This window comes from Hippichthys cyanospilos, chromosome 12 (genome assembly GCF_059441005.1).
Source record: "Hippichthys cyanospilos isolate Australia breed blue-spotted pipefish chromosome 12, RoL_Hcya_1.0, whole genome shotgun sequence".
In the NCBI taxonomy this organism is placed as follows: domain Eukaryota; kingdom Metazoa; phylum Chordata; class Actinopteri; order Syngnathiformes; family Syngnathidae; genus Hippichthys; species Hippichthys cyanospilos.
Window position 1 is genome coordinate 15,316,091 of NC_142380.1, and position 17,226 is coordinate 15,333,316.

Genomic DNA, 17,226 nt, shown 5'->3' on the forward strand with positions numbered 1-17,226 from the left:
CACTACAAGTAAAACAAAGCATTGCTGAGGTTGATTTTACATAAAAAAAGGCTTTAAGTAGGGAATTGAAAAAATGTGAGTCTTGCATTTCCTGTCCCATAGCAAAATGCAAATCGGGTTATTGGTTGCTTGAAAGAGTGACCGCCTGCATTGCCAACAACCTTTAGATGTCCTCATTGAACCTCTAAAAGCCGTCACTCGGCCATCATTAATCCCAGAATGCCCTATTTTATCAAGAAATTTCTTCATTTAAACATCTTTTAAAAGCGAAATAACACAAAAAATCTCTTAAAACTTAATTCTAAACATTACTTTCACCTTTTTGTCAGCAAGATTGTGTCCAGTATGAGTTTTGATTTTTTTAAAACCAGAAATTTAAAAGGATGTAACTCCAAATATCAAGTCTGGTAAAGTCGGATTACTGTGATCAGTGTTGAATTGGCTTGACGCTGGTAAATCACACCAGTGAGTATGGTTCTCCACCACTTGGTGGTGCTGTTAACTAACCATAATGCGACAATATAGCTTGCAATCACATGTCGGTTGAAGTCAAATTAAGTAGGCAAAAACGGACAGTGGCGGTCATGTCAGTCCTGACGATTGCAATGACGGATGAAAATTGCACTTGTGACATTTTCAAAATTGCCATTTATTTTGGGCATTCCCATCATTCGTCCGTCAGTTGGCAAAATGGGCGTCCGTAGGTGCTGGATAGTGCCCACCTCTAAATATTATGCAACAATTACTTTTAATTACCTTAAAAAAACTCAATGATAATGAGCAATTTTAAAGTTTCAAGATGTTAATTCCACTCCCACTTCAAGTTTAATTTTTCAAACAAAAACCTGATCTATAAAAATTGTATAAGTATACCTAAACCTGTATGTGGAAATATAGCATTAGACTGAAATTATACTGTTCTCACTGTATTTATCGTCTGTGTAGAACAACAAATATTAGTGCCGCACTGATGACCTAGGGGGAATTGTGACATTTCGATAGACAATATATCTGCCTGTCAGTCTTTTACCACCCTCAGGTGGCCACCGGAAAGCACAGCATAACATTTAAAATACATAAAACATTCAATTGATGCAGTCCGACAAATACTGTTCAATGCACGTTTGAAATTGATTTCCGACCGTGCTCAAGTCACCACTGTATTTGTAATTTTATGGTATCCTATGGGAAACAATGCAACTTAATGAAATGCAAAGAGTAAAAAAAACAACAACATTGATTCACAAGACAATCGCAAAATTGTCAAGAAGACGGATGCTGAGAATTAGAAGAAGAACAACAAGATTAATTACACACAAACAGTGATGGAGGTCTATTTCACCATGTGCAGGATTCATTAATCTCATTTGAAAATGTCACCTGAAATGCAAAGAAAGTTTTTTTCTCAAGTCGTAATAAAGAAGAATGTTTCGAGAAAGGTTAGCGGTGGTGTTGAATGACAAGAATGTGGAGATGCAAGCCAAGTGTGTGTGGAAAACTAATATATTCATCAAATATAGTCATCATGTATTTTGAAGGTCATCTGAGAGGAGGTCTCAGAGTCCCACACATTTCATTCCGGAGGGAAAAATACATCTGTGTGTTCAGGGGAGGAAGGAGGAACACTGATGGCTTTTTTTTTCTAACTAGAATTTTATGACAATAGCAGCCAGCTGTTTTATTTGGCACAACATTAGAATTCTGATCAATGAACTAACAGCGTGGTTGACCTGACCAGAGGTTTTTGACGCACAACCATCTAGGTGTCCTTTTTTTTTTTTCCTTTGATTTGCAAGTGCAGTTATGATTAAATATGTGAAGCCCACATAGCTTTATTCTCTGTCCAAATTCCTCTGAGCATCTTTTATATGTGAAGTGTTGAATTGACTATGCAGACATGCACATAACAATCCAGAGCATTCAATTATTTGTGTGTTCAGATTATATTGACAATGCTGTGGGTGACATAATTTTATCTTGATTTTGTTTTCATTGGGGTTACTTATTTATGGTACATATTCATTTTTAAGAGATTCAACTATGTGGATCGTTGCATAGCTCTAGCCAGTACTTGTATAGCTTATGCTATAATATAACTTGTGTAACTTTACCTTGAAAATGCATTTGTTTCAAAAAGTTTTTATTTTGATTTATTCAACCTACTATACAGTTGCCTAGCTTTATCCTGGACAGCATTTTTTATTTTTCTTATATGCAGTTTTTGACAGCCCCCCCCCCCCCCCCCCCCCCCCCCACACACACACACACACACACACACACACAGGAAATGGAAAACACCCCCCCCCCCCCACCTGCCAAGCCAACCGTGAATAAAATTAACTATAAAAATTGTATAAGTATACTTAGAACGGTATCCCTTTTAACATTGACAAAGGCAATGTAAACCAACTTTCAACAACAGTTAACTATTTTTACAGCATTTACCCTGGTTAAAGCTTTGTCTAAGCAGAGAAAAGTACATCAAAGTGTCGGAAAAACAAAGATGCCAATCCTCAATGATCACATGACTACATTTCACATGGCAAATCCTTTTCCCTGGGGTCATCCCAACACAGTTTGTGTCAAAATGCCAATTGACTTTACGAATGTGTCAGCCCTGTTGCATTTGCATGCCTGTCATTGTATTGCCCATCATAGCAGCATCATCACAAAAAAAAGAAATAAAAAAAAAACAGCTCCTTATTGATGCGCTCATCCTTGATGCATTGACGTGTGAAAGCTGTGCCCACGCTATGCACACACACACACACACACTGAAAGAGTGTCAATATTATTAGAGAGAATCATAGATCCTGGCTGTCGCTGTGCTCTTCAAGTGCTATTTACAGTGGTGAACTCTGGTCCCTCAAGCAGATGGTCTTTCCCCCTCCTGCCCCCCTGCTGAGTTTTATTCTAATGGTACCAGCATTTGCCTGGTTAGGGTCACTTGAAAGCAGCTGCCTGTTTTATTATTTTCGATGGAAGTCCCAAGGTTGTCTGTTATGTTTGCTTCCTCAGGTAAATAATGCATTAAGGCAACCTCCTCATGTTAGTGTCAGTGTACGTTTGTTTTATAAGCTTGCAGATAGATTATTGTAGTGTGTTGTTGTTGGGGGTACCCTAGCGCTAATCACAAATTCCAGAAATTATTTAAAATAAATGCGACACAAGATATAATTTTTGATATATACATTTATTCACAAAATAAATATAACATAATACTGTATACACGTCTATTATCTGAGCCACTTGATCCATAAATTAACATAAATGTTACATGTTTTGACAAAACCAGGCATATGTCACGGATATTACATTCGAGTTATTGATCGAAACGCTCGTTGGACAAAAGTGTCAATTTTTGGATCTATACAAAAACAACCTCCTTAAAGGTCTCGACTTTCATTTTCCAGCAGACAGAAAGTTCAAATTGTAATCGAAATGTATGAAATGAAAATAATGTAACACTGTATCCTTGATTTTTTTTTTTTTTTAATCAAGAAAATAGACAGATGCTTTACATTACAAATATATTACAAATGCACAACAGTGTGTTTTTTTTTAATTACATAAAATATATTTTCACATAATTGACATAGTGTAGCAACAATGAAAAACGTTTTTATATTTTTTGTCAAATGCTAAACAACAATATGAAATTCCATTCCATTATATAGGTAATATCAAATATTTGCATCGCCATGTAATATTACTTATTTAATATAATACTAGAAATAACATGTTTGTTATGTGATGGGTTATCACTAAACCTCGGATGACAATTGAGGTGTTCACATATTCAAATTCCACTCTTAGTTCCCTTTAAAATGATATATAATACATATAGGGTTAGCAAAAAAAAGCTATTTTACAGCAGTTTGAATGTTGCTCGGTTGATATTCTATGCATTTTTTTTTTATAACGTACCCTTTTTAAAACAGCAATTTCTTTCAATATGTTTTATCTTTCTAGGCCAGGCTGCATGATTTACACACTTTACTTTGCCATCCTAATGTGTGAATCTTTGTTGCCACTAATGAATGTGAAGCTATGCATATTTATCAGAACAGTGCTCCGTTTAAATTGATCCTTTTATGTCTACGTATGCTCAAACAAAGCATCATCTTACGAACTTGAATCCATAATGAGACTTGTTATTCATGGTCAATTTACACCATCAAAGCTGCCATTGACAGCAGAATGATGCCAATTATTCTTGTTGAGAAATGTTAGTATTATGAATCATTTGAATACAGTATCACTAAGGAACAGAAGATAGTATATTCCACGTAACAAAATAAAACAGGTTGAAATAAATCAGCCATTTTGGATTTTTGAGTGGACTTAGCCCATGGGTGTCCGGGGATTTTTCACTAGCCTGGCCTTACCCAACTTGGGCTGAATTTTAAAGGGGCATGACATCACCAAATATGGATATATATTTACATTCAATAACCTACACCCCCCTTTATGTGCAAAAATTGTGAATCTGTGATAATAGCAAAAGTAAATAAGCTGTATATTTATTTATTTAAGAAATTGAAATAGGAATCTTCATTAAGTCATAATAATAGTATTATGACTTTTGAAGACTCTTGCATTATGGGAGTCCAGGCTAAGCCAATCCTTAAAAGGTTTGCAAATGGCATAAGTGGGCCGCTAGTGCCACCAGGTGGTTTTGGGGTGTCAACACAAAAATTTCCATTGCGCCCCGTTCGCGAGTTGCCGTTGAAAGGAATAATGCAAAAAATCGGGTCAATGCATAATGAAACATGGGGTTTTCAACATGTCAAAAATTGGCAGTAAATGAGTCCAACATGGGCTAAATTTGACAACTATAGGGTGTACCTCTCGACCTCCCGTTTGCAATCATTTCGAAGGGACGGCAGCGTGGCATATTGAAAGTAGTCATGTTTTGACCATCTATGTCAATGCAATATTTTAGCCTTGTATGCCTTTCCTTTGATATCACACATCAAAAACATTAAAAAGCCCAAATTGGGTCAGAATTTCCCTCTAGGGTTTTTTTCTTTTGCAATGTACATATGATTTAAGTTATAAAATTGAAAATACTCAATTCTCCTACTCAGCAATGTAAGAACTGGGTTGTTCACTACAAAAGACAACTCGCTAATGCTAGATGCTAACTCTTGAAGCTATAGTTACATTGTAACTTATTGCAGTCGGTCCTAAATGAAGTTGTGATATTTATACGACTAAAAACTACATTGTTCATATGCACTGTGATGAAGTCTGTCGAGAATCATTTGGCTGAATTTGCAGGTGAGTAGACTATACTGCCTGAACACTTCAGAATTCCCGCTGTTTTTTTCCAGGTGTCACGTCAATAAATACAGAAGAGCCAGTTCCATTAGCAGTGTTATTTGTGCACACCATAGCACTCCCACCACCACGCTTCACTTATGAGGTGGTGCTGCATGCTGCTAACGGAGAAAAAAACAAAATGAAAAGAAAAAAAGCGCTACCCGCAAATGAAGTGTTTGCGGGCAGCATATTAAAAAGCCAGCTAATGACTTTAAAAAAAAAAAGAAACTGCCACTCCTAATGAATGGTTAATGCTTGCTTGCTGCTGATGTCAGCTGAAGCTTTTGAACTTCACATACTGCATGCCAACCTATAAACTTTGAATCATATCATGTGACAATGTTTTCATTTTGGGGATGCCAAAAAAATTACTTGTAATGACTATGATCATAATTATCTGCGAATGCTACCTGCTCACATCAACTATCTTTATTAGTTACTACAAGTGAACACTTAACTCTGTCATTGTCATGGATGAGAAATTTCGTCATGTAAAATACTTGGTTGTGTGCCAGTGATAAAAATTCTTATTTTTATTTTTTTAATAACTGGATAGATGGCACTCGTGGCCAGCGATAATATTAAGCTGTTGTAATGTAGTTAAATACGCAAACTGTTATTTTGACATCAAAAAGACATTTTCACTCTTTTAGGTCATGTTTTATTGAAGGGGCTTGAGATGTTTCAGAGGCTCATAGAAAAATATTATTTTCAATTCGTTTGTGTAGAAAACACAATAAGCTCATTTTCTCCTTTTGCCCAAAATAGCCTGGTGTCACTCAAATGACCGATATTGAAACATTGATTACTAAAGAATTGAATAAGCTAAACTCTTACGTTCTTTTTTCCTTGTTAAAAAAATGGAATCCAATCTTTCATATGGTCCCACCGATGTCTGCGTAGGCATATAATACAATATTCTGTCGGCCTTGAAAGATGCGTCAAAACGCTCGAAATCGGCTGGCACTCTAGGAGTTACGGTTTCATATAACGCTTGCCGCTGAAAGCTGTTCTTTTGTTTTGATTTTTAGCTCTTTACTGAAAATCGACACTGACTGTTAACTGCTAATGTAGGCTCCATGAACAAGTTAGCTGAGGTTAGCTACAGGAATTAACAGCCAATTTGAGCTATTCCTGTTTAAAAAAGAAAAAAAAAACACTATGCTAAGTACTTATGCAAAATAACTGACATTAGCTGCTAATATTTGCAGCTAACTCATTGTAGCAGCAGTGTGTCTTTGTTGTTTTCATCGTAGCCATAAATATTAAACAAACAAATTACAAAACAAAAAACAAAACACTAGACTACCTTCGAGACATAGAAAAATAAAGGCTCAAGAACTATTTTTCAACACTTATCAAAATAACCATGATAATGTCGGGTTTGACTTCACCGCTAATGAGCAACGCCTACTAACAAGAAGCAAACCGTTTTAAAAGTAGTGTGTCATTGGCTGCTTTCTTTGCAGTGTTGTTGCTGCAACAGGGTGGCCGAAGTTGTACTAAGTTAACAGTGGGGATATCAGTCTTTTATCGTATAACTGTGTCAAGGTTTCATTCTTTTGTTATTGTACTTTACTATGTTTCTGTGGCCCGCAGGCAAAGAACGTCGGAAGCAAATTCACTTTGTGCGATATTGTGTGTACCACATGGCCTTGGCTGTTTTTTTTTTTTTTTTTTTCACCGTTCCGTTAATAAGTGTGATATGTTTCCAAGCAACCAGGGTTAAGTGACAAACTGCTTCTCTCACAAAGAGAAGGGACCTATGGTATCATTTCATTTTTATACATTCATATTTAAAAAAAAAGTCCTAAAAATGCTTTTCCTTAATATGAATAACAATGTGTTTTAGCTTCTCTAAGCTGGTCTCATTTTTTTAGTCCCTTGGGGCAGTTATGTGTAAGCTTTCAGAATTTTGCATAGCAATAAGCTCTGCCAACTTGTGCTGATAGTGTATATACCACGGTAGAATTGATAAGATTCTGTACAATACTTTGAAGGGGAAGTCATATAATTCTTTATAACAACATTTTTCATGCGCCTTCACACTGATTAATATTGCATATGTGGAATATGAATTAAGCATCGACATTTTATCCATCAAAGGGGCCGCCATTTTGTCACTTGCTGTCAACTAAAAGTAGCATAACTGTTGCTTGCTCAGGTCTTAGGTAAATGACCAATCACCCCACCTGTGCTAGGTTTGGTCATGTGACATTTTCAAGCTGAGCCATGATTGGTCATTACTAAGTCCTGAACAACAGTGACGTTATTCTTAATTGATAGCAAGTGGCAAAATGACTGCCCCCTGAGCTGGATTACAAACAGGTACATTTTGCTGCTTAATTCATTTTCTATACTGTAAATGCAATATTTATCAGAATTCGGTGTTTAGATTAGTGGGGCTACGTAGCGCTATTATTGCCAAGAACATATGTGGGTTGACTTCCCTTTTAAAAAAAAGCATTAGTGAGCCAGCAAAACACATTGATTTTATTTTTAGGGAATTTCAGAATAGCGCATCAATAGTAGAACACAGCCATTAGGAAAATCATGTTTAAAGGTTGTTTTGGGGTGGCAATAATGCACGTCTGTAATATGCAAAGACTTTATAATACTGAACAGTACTCATAAAAGGTGTGTTGGTTGTCAAGCCGGCGATGACGTCATTGGAGATCAGCGCTTAAGCAAGCGGCACACTGAGCCACGTTCACTCCATCTGCTTCTTCTCCTACACAACAATGATAAGCTTCAATCATTATTGCTAATCATTTCTTTTGCGTTTTTAATCACTCCGCCAGCTTTGTTTTTATTTGCATCAACTTTTGGGGGGAGCCTGGACCAAGGTAAACTGCTGTTAATAGCCCAGCATTTAACTGTGATGTGTTTTCAGATTGTTGCATGTTTTTTTGTTTTTTTTTACCCCTCGCTAGAGCGTACATAATTTCCATGTCTTAAACGTCGAGCTCTTGCGATAAGGTTTATTTTTCTTTTTTCGTTTGTCTTAAACCATAGAATATTGGCGACAATCTCTGCTCATTTAATCGATAGAAGAGTAGGAACCAATCTTTTTGTTTTATGCGAAAAAGTTGTATCGCAAAAACCTCATTATTTGTCTTTTTATTTATTTACATTTATTTTAAATTAAATTAAATTATTAACGCTCACTTGTCTTGCCTTTCCAATTGTTAATTTAATATTGTCTTAATTATGTCTTTTAAAAGTCATGTCTTTTAAAAGGCTAATTTTTGCCTCTGCAATAAAGCAACATTAGAGACAAGGTTTAATTTTTTTGTCAATTTAATATCCGTTCCGTCCCATAGCGTTGATAATGCATGCAATGTCTGTCTTTACTGTCTTAAAATCAATTCTCCCTTGCAGTGGTCATGAATCTGGAATCCGTTCGCTGTATTTACCCAGACACCGCTTTTTAACTACGCACAAACGCACCCAAATTGATTCGCATATAGAATTGGGTTGCAATTAATTATTGTTGTGTATGTTCGATGACTTTTCCATTTAAAGTTGACTCGTGCTTTTATTGTGGTAAAACGTACAACTAAACGTCGTCGTGGATGCTTTTATTGTTTTAAAAGAAAAAGGTAGCCATCAAGAACGTATGTCCATGGAGACTGACGCGGTGCACATCCACCGAGGAGGTGGGTCCGATGACTTGTGTTCTTGGGGCTGGGAGGGGATGGCGGCGGGTTGCACCTGGCCGACTTCCGCTGCCTCCTCCTCGGCCTTGGACGCCTTCAACGAGACGTGGGAGGATGAGGTCAACGATACTGAACCTATGTCACCCATCATCCCGGTCATCGTGGCCGTGTACTCGCTGGTGTTCGTTGTTGGCCTGGTGGGCAACTGCCTGGTCATGTACGTCATCATCAGGTCTGATATTTTTGAAATTGTACGTTTTATTGGATGATCAACGCGATTATAGCATTTATGCTGTTTCTTGGGACGTTTAAATGCTTTTAAGACACAGCAGAAAAAAGTTTCAAACAAGAAAAAAAACGAAGGATAGTGTTATTTTATTTCTGCCGCTAGATGGCACTCTTGGCACGTCTTAACTAAATTGGTCAGTTTACTGAGAATTAGGGTCCTCAAATGCCCACAAGTCTTCACAATCCATGAAAAAGATAATGAAGGCGATTTCGCAACACCTTTGACACACACACACACACACACACGCATTTATGTCTTTAAAAGGATGATGAAAAGCAATAATAGTTTACAAGGAAGTGAACGTATTGGCGGGAAACTAGAGTAAGAAAGATAAGAGTTGAGACAGAGAAAAAAAACTACAGCAATTCCCAAAAATAGCAAAGTGCCTGTTGCAGCTCACAGCAGCTTGTGTTAGCTTATATTGTTTTTGCATTACTTTCAATAGAAGAAGCGAGCAGACTGAACCAACATCCGAGTCCATTCTTGTTCACCCACAGGAATATACTAAAATATAAACAAATATTATGCTGCCATCTGATTCAATTAAGAGGGGCGGGTGTCCAGTCGAGTGCTCCTGTTATAGAACATGGAAACGTATTCCATTTGTCTCGTTTATCAATTGTGGTATTTTGGCACACAGTCATAAACTGGGTGAAACACAGATGGTGCTCACTTCATTTATAGTAAAATGAACCACGACGTGAAGAAAAGGAAAACATTTGCTTCTAACGCATTCAACATTACATTGGTGATACATTCACTGACTGCTCACAATGTGGGAAATCTGAAATACTCTTACCTTAACGCAACAAATATTTAACACGGATATGAGCGTGAGACAATATGAAGAGTTTACAAAAGAGGAGATGTATTCTGTTTTGCTATAGTTTTGAGCCTAATACACGGTACCATATAAAATACCAGAATTTGAGCCCAAAATTAAGGTTGTGTCTGCTACAAAGGTGTAAAAAGAAAAAGGTGGATATAAAAGATGTAAAAAAAGATGTATGAGAAGAAAAGAAGTAAAAAAAATAATGGTGTTACCAAAAAGAAAGGGTAGCATGTTGTTTATTTATTCTCGTGCAGTTGGAACGAGTTCCACAAAAACGTATGTTTGTTTTATATGTGCGTCAGGTACACCAAGATGAAGACAGCCACCAACATCTACATTTTTAACCTGGCTGTGGCGGACGCGCTGGTGACCAGCACCATGCCCTTCCAGAGCACCGACTACCTGCTCAGCTCGTGGCCTTTTGGCGAGGTGGCGTGCAAGGTGTTCATCTCCATCGACTACTACAATATGTTCACCAGCATCTTCACGCTCACCATGATGAGCGTGGATCGCTACGTGGCCGTGTGCCACCCCGTCAAGGCGCTCGACTTCCGCACTCCTGTCAAGGCCAAAGTCATCAACGTGCTCATCTGGGTGCTGTCGTCCGCCGCCGGCGTGCCCGCTATGATTCTGGGCAGCACCAAGACTAACAATGGTAAATCTGCGAAAGTTTGGTCGCGACACACTTTTCTCTGGTGGCTTTTGATATGTAGCTACAAAAATACACAATAGAGAAACAGATTATCTGCTGTATTTCTAAAACATTTTAGCTACATGTTTTTGTTTTTTTAGTTGGAGGCCTGTCTCCAGAAAACAGTGCCAGTCCAAAGTTTAGAAACACCTCCAAATTTGATGCTGGTTTAGAAATTTACGCAAGCTATGAAACTCATTTCAGGTCATAAAGCAAGACAATACCAAAGTGCAAAGATTCTGCATCTAGCCACGTCTACGTACGTCTGGATAATTGATAAAACATTTCGTCAAATAATCCTGTCAATAACAATAACATGTTCTGGATGATTTAATTTTTAATCCAGATTTCATACATAATAAAAAAAAGACTAAATAAACACTGATTTAGCATGTCTTTGTTAATCTCATTGTTATATTTTAGTTAGAAATAACTCCAATATTGCTCAAAAATGTACATACCATATTTTGTTTAGTTTGATATCACTTTATGGGTTGTTTAGCATCAAACAATCTCTAAAATTGATAATTTTGTACAAGGCAACCTACAAAATAACAAAATTGTTTTAGATAAAACAACCCAGATGAAGGGGTCAAATTGACCCAAATTGTGAGTCGGTCTGTTTCTACCCCATAATTGTGTTCATTTTTGACCCAACTGTTTTTAGAGTGAATAGTGTTCTCCATGAAAAATTATTTTTTTCAGTCAAGTATCCTTTAACCACCAAAGTATTTTTAGATTTAAAATAATAAAATAACCTGAAAACAAAGTATTGTGCGCATCTGCGTGAAACTTAGCAAAATAAAGGCATGCAGCATTTTGAGAAGAAGTCACTATAAATCTAATTTAGTAGTAAGTTGCTTCATGTTCCAATCCATTTGCTTTTAATTAGAAAAAGCAACATGCCATTAAAAATCATTAGATTTGTGGATATCTGCAGAAACCCTGTTAACATCTTAATGCCTAAGGTGTCTTCCCGTATCTCAAGGGGTTCTTGTAGCCCCAAATGACAACCATTGGGTTGCATCTCCTAGATACATGGGTTTCATTAAAGCCTTAGGATGAGGTAATGTTTTTACAAAGGTTTTTGGATAGTAGGACCAAAAATCTGAAGAGATATGCTTTTTGCGACAAGGTTATGACATGAATTGTTTGTGGTTGTGGACCGACTGTACATCTCATGTTGTTGTTTCTGACCACCAGGCACAACAGAATGCGCCCTCCAGTTCCCAGAGCCATACAGCTACTGGGACACCCTGATGAAGATCTGCGTCTTCATCTTTGCCTTCGTGGTGCCCGTTATCATCATCTGCGTGTGCTACACGCTGATGATAATGCGCCTCAAAAGCGTCCGGCTGTTGTCCGGCTCTCGCGAGAAGGATCGCAACTTGCGGCGCATCGCCCGCCTGGTTCTGGTGGTGGTGGCCGTGTTCGTGGTGTGCTGGACGCCCATCCACATCTTCATCCTCGTCAAGGCTCTGTCGCCACATGTGCCCGAGACCACCCCTGTCATGGCCGCCTACTTCTTCTGCGTGGCGCTGGGCTACACTAACAGCAGCCTCAATCCCATCCTCTACGCATTCCTGGACGAGAATTTCAAAAGATGCTTCCGGGACTTCTGCTGCCCTGGCGCTCGGAGGGACTGCCAGGGGTTGAGCCGGGTCAGGAGCACCCTGCGGAACAACTCGTATCCGGAAGAAAACCGTGTCCACACAAGGCAGGCCAGGCCAGTATGACTAGTCATGGACATGTCCTCAACACCGGGACTTGAGGACTCAAATGACTTGTGCTTGACGCAAGTTACCACCGCTGTGTGAATCTTATCCTGGTGGTGATGGAAGTGATGACATCATGGTCGTCGCTATGGTGATTTGACAATTGTGATTTCACCATGCTGGTTCACAACATGGGATTATCAACAGTTTTGATGATTTCACCCTGGCACACTGGTGGTAACTTGTTATAGCATTAGGGATACATATTCATTACCACATTTTCTCAGAAGGAAACCTGTTTGAATATTCACTCACCTCTAATGAGTACTAATATCTCTGGTACTCTTGACATCTCAAGTCGGGTTTATTTGTATAGCCCGGATCACCACAGTCTCAAAAGGCTTCACAGGTGAAAAAGAAATCATACAGAACATCACAAATACACCACGTCACCCCCCCAGAACAAAGTGCCCAGAAGAGAAAAGGAATAACTCAAAAACTCCATCTGGGGAAATTGAGAAACCTTCAGAAGAGACTGCAGATGGGAGGAGCCCTCTTCCAAACTCAACAGGCTGGACTAGATGCCAAATGCTAAAAATAAGACATTGTGCCATAAGTAAGTGTCACACGTGTTCATAGATGCCTTAACGGCATGCGATGAGGTAAGATCCTCCTCACAGTTAATGGACTTTCACTTATATAGCACTTTTCTACCTTAGGTACTCAAAGCGCTTTACACTACCAAGTCATTTACCTACTGATGATGCAGCATCAGGAGCAACTGGGGGTTCAGTGTCTTGCTCAAGGACACCTAGACATGATCTCTACGGTCGGGGGATCGAACCCACAGCCTTTCGGCTGGGAGACGACCGCTCTACCACCGAGCCATGCCGCCCGCAGTCTAGTCTAGTGGGTTCATCCAAACAAAACCCACATCATTCCGTTGGCGCAGGTTTGCGTCACAGCATTCAATTTGTCTCTCACCATCTAGCCCCCTCTCCAAGCCAGGAGAAACGGCAGATGAAGGTGGGGGATATGATATGTGTGATATTTGTGACGTGTTTTCACAAAATCAGGTGTATGTCACGAATATTGATTTAGAGTTACTGAAAAAAATATGAATCGGTGTGGTCGCACGGTATGGTCGACTTTTCGTTTCCTGGCAGCCAAAGTGTAAAAATTGTAATTGAAGTGTCTGAATATAAGAGATTAGTAGACGATGCACATTGCTGCTAAGCTAAGATGTTTTTTTTCCGACGAGCTAGCTATAGCGTGTCCTGGTAAAACTGTCAACAAATAAGCCGGCGATCCTGCCTGTTAACGTTATTCACAAATTAGTTATACAAATGGACGCAGCAAAACGCCATGTTGTATCTTTTTAGCACAGTCACACGTCTACTTCTGCTTTTAATTTAATTTTTTCATTCATGCTTTCAAGCAAGTTGTGTCACGAGGGCATTCAATGTCATTTACGTGAGAGCATGCTCCTCCCACCAGTGGAGAAAATAGCGAAAAACAAACACATAAATACTTTTAACTGCCTTGTAATTGATCGTGCACTCTAATACAGGCAGTAATATCATGTAAATAATGTAATCTTTTCAATGTCGTCATATACTGTACAGTACAACGTGGTCTGCAACATGGTAGAGCCAAAACCACAAATTTGCACTTTTATGCCTGTTAAAGAGGGATGAAAATCTGAGCAATGAAATAAGAAACATGAAGATAAAACGATTATTGTGATTGCCATAGCAAAGCCAGTCTCCACTGCATAATTGGATTGACTCATAAGGTTTGAATAGTGTTGATGTGTTCATAACCTTGAAATAAAACTCTTTTGAACCATCAACATTTTTTTTTTTTATGTGGCCAAGTACATTTGAGATACAATTTCAATGGTAAAAAAAAATAATCTTGACACAAGATCATACCAATTGGCAATAACTTAAATTTCCCACTGCAATAATTTGACATTAAATAGACACACACATTCAGGTAGCAACAGTAAAACAAGCAAAGTTTGATGATGCTTCAGGGAATCTAAGCGACATGGCAACGTTGTTTAGAGGGTGAGGCCAAAGAACCATTTTTTTGCCAACTTTCATCTGTAGAGATTTCAAACATCTTCAGATTTTAAAACGTTCATGAGGGTTTACCAATTATTTTATTTTGCCATAAGTATCGGTAGTCGTAACGAGTATCCGATACCTTAAAATAAGGCCAATATCACATACAGATATCCATATGTGAATTCACCCATCCCTCGATATCACCATGTGATGACACCATATTGGTCTGCAACTTCGATATCAACTTGTTGAGTGACACAGCTCATTGTGTTACCACAGTGGTTTCGCCGTTTGTTATTGTCACCGCTTGGTCTGCTTGTTATGTCGCTTTCTGCAGCTGCGAAATCAGCTGTGGTAGTCTAACAATTGTAATGTCATTTCAATGGCCTCTTTGTGTGCCCTTAAGTGGTATTTTCACTAAACATGACTTAACACCTCACTTAATCACTTGTCGCATCATCTAGTTAAGTAAATTAAATTAAATGTGTCTTCTTTTCACCTTTTGAAAACATTACACATTGGCTGTAATTAGCTTGACTATGACCCCTATTGTACCCAAAAAATGTTTCCCAGACATACGTTGCTCCAACATTGGCATTAGTTATCAGTATTATTTTTCTGTTAATGTAAATGGGTCCTCCCAATAAATGTCTTTATGTACACAATTTGAGGAAATTCATATTAATAACACATAGTTTGATTGTGGCTAGAAGGAATTGTCATGAATGTTATCAGATAGACACAATTAAAAAAAACAGCACTGAGAGCATTATGAAACACTTTATTATTTATTTATTAAATATAATTTTGGAACGATGACCATTCTTTATGTATGTAATTTAATGTAAAATAGGTGTGTGTGTGTGTGTGTGTGTGGGGGGGGGGGGGTCCTCCATAATGATAAAATATGATGCAACCAACAAATTGTTATGAGAATGTGGGTTGATTTTTTTTTTTTTTTTTTTGCAGGTGCCCACCTCTGCTCATTTAAAGAATAAAAATGTCTATTAAACAAATTACACACATTTTCACCAAACTTTGTCCAGTGGTACCGTTCGACGGTGACTTGACATGACATAATTTTTTCAGAATCTGTCAGTATGCCAGTTGTATTTTGTTTTTTTGTGGTTGACTTGTGAGCTTAGACTTTGTGCAGGAGCTGTATGGTGGCAGCAAACTCAATTTATTTCACATTTAGTAGCACTGTGGCAAATAGTGAACAATTACTTAAAATCAAGCTATCATTTCCTATTGACGTTTTCTTGCAATCCATCCATCCATCCATCAATGTAGAGTGTCCACAACACCTGCCATGCATGTTTTTGGAGTGTTGGAGGAAGCCAGAGTGCCCGGAGAGAACCCATGCGGGCTCAGAAAGAACATGCAAACTCCACACAGGAGATCCGGAGCGAATATGAATTGAACTTGGGACTCTGAACTGTGAGGCGGATGTGCTAACCACTCTTGCACCGCGACCGCCTCTCTCTAAATTAATGTTAACGCTAAATCACCCTAATGTTATAACCCTTTAGGCATTATTAGTTTGAACACAAACATGTGTTGACAGACAATACAACAATTTTCACATACATATATATTATTTACCCTGGGTGAAGAACAACATATCAGTGATGAGGTGAGAGAGGTTGTGAAATCTCAAAGAACACTATATCATCTGTTTTATAGTGCCCCCAGCTAGCCAATTTGTGTACAACAAGGGTAGCAGCACAATTGATGCAGTGTGAGAAAAAAAAACAAAAAACTGTAACTTCTGATTTTGAAATGAGTTACATTAAAGCAATTCATGATTGTTGAAGGGTCTCATGTACAGTATACGAGCTTCTCGGACCAGGTCAACATGCTACTTTTGGTGTTTAATGTAACAAAAAAAACATTGATCCTTCATGATGTTTGGTCCCCGTTCATGTTACAAAGTGAGATGTGCTATTGGACTCATTGTTCTTTGCTGTATCAATATGACTGTGCCATATTAGCAACAATAAATCAACGCATTGTGACTGTTTCAGCCATTTCATGGTCGCCAAATGGACTTTCAACCAGGAGTCTGGTTCATCGTCAATAACCCAGCGACGCTGCTATTCACTCGAGCCACAAAGGCGCAGTGTTTCCATGGCGACGCCACTGAAAAAGGCACTTTTATAATACTTTCTTTTTTTCCCTCCCCTGCCTGTCACCTGGCCTTGTAGAGGAAACTGCAAGGGTGTGCTTCAGTTAATGACAATGATAAAAATGACATTTATTTATTCCTAAACCAAATACAAAAGTTCATCTAAGACCCTTTTAAACTTATTGTCAAACATGGCATTTTATTATTTTTATAATTCCATGTAATATGAATTAGTATTATTTCAACACAGTATATATACGACATTAATGTTTTATTCATATTTCAGAAGCTGTCCTTCGCAAAGTCAGATTCAATAATGACAATTAATAATTGGTTGTGATACAGTTACTTTCTCGAAAATAATAACGTTATGGTTGAGTAATTTGTGGAATAAGGTGACAACACTAATGCGACTTTGATTTTTGTCATAAAAATGCTTTAAAAGCAAAGAAAATCATTCGAGCTGTGATATTGACAAACAAAGCGAACGGGACATAAAGCGAAGGGGACAATAA

General features: G+C 38.1%; 1 protein-coding gene across 2 annotated transcripts; it reads left to right on the forward strand.

Annotated features, from left to right (window-relative positions):
• Positions 1-8,079: 8,079 nt before the first annotated feature.
• On the forward strand, positions 8,080-16,523 carry oprk1 (opioid receptor, kappa 1). Of its 2 annotated transcripts, XR_015867491.1 has the most exons (5): positions 8,080-8,171; positions 8,922-9,216; positions 10,408-10,760; positions 12,000-13,127; positions 13,231-16,523. XR_015867491.1 is itself a non-coding variant. In XM_088430114.1 (4 exons), the coding sequence occupies exons 2-4, from the start codon at positions 8,945-8,947 to the stop codon at positions 12,530-12,532; spliced, it is 1,158 nt and encodes a 385-aa protein (XP_088286240.1). In that variant the 5' UTR covers positions 8,080-8,171; positions 8,922-8,944; the 3' UTR covers positions 12,533-16,523. The 2 variants fall into 2 exon arrangements, 1 of the variants encoding a protein (XP_088286240.1); XM_088430114.1 differs by having other exon boundaries at positions 12,000-16,523.
• The last annotated feature ends 703 nt before the right edge of the window (positions 16,524-17,226 follow it).

What these genes read in the sequence shown, in the direction of transcription:
- oprk1 (XM_088430114.1), top strand. Translation starts at nt 8,945, where the DNA reads ATGTCCATGGAGACTGACGCGGTGCACATCCACCGAGGAGGTGGGTCC. An exon ending in GTCATGTACGTCATCATCAG is followed by an intron (nt 9,217 to 10,407) that starts GTCTGATATTTT and finishes TATGTGCGTCAG; the next exon opens with GTACACCAAGATGAAGACAG. An exon ending in CAGCACCAAGACTAACAATG is followed by an intron (nt 10,761 to 11,999) that starts GTAAATCTGCGA and finishes TCTGACCACCAG; the next exon opens with GCACAACAGAATGCGCCCTC.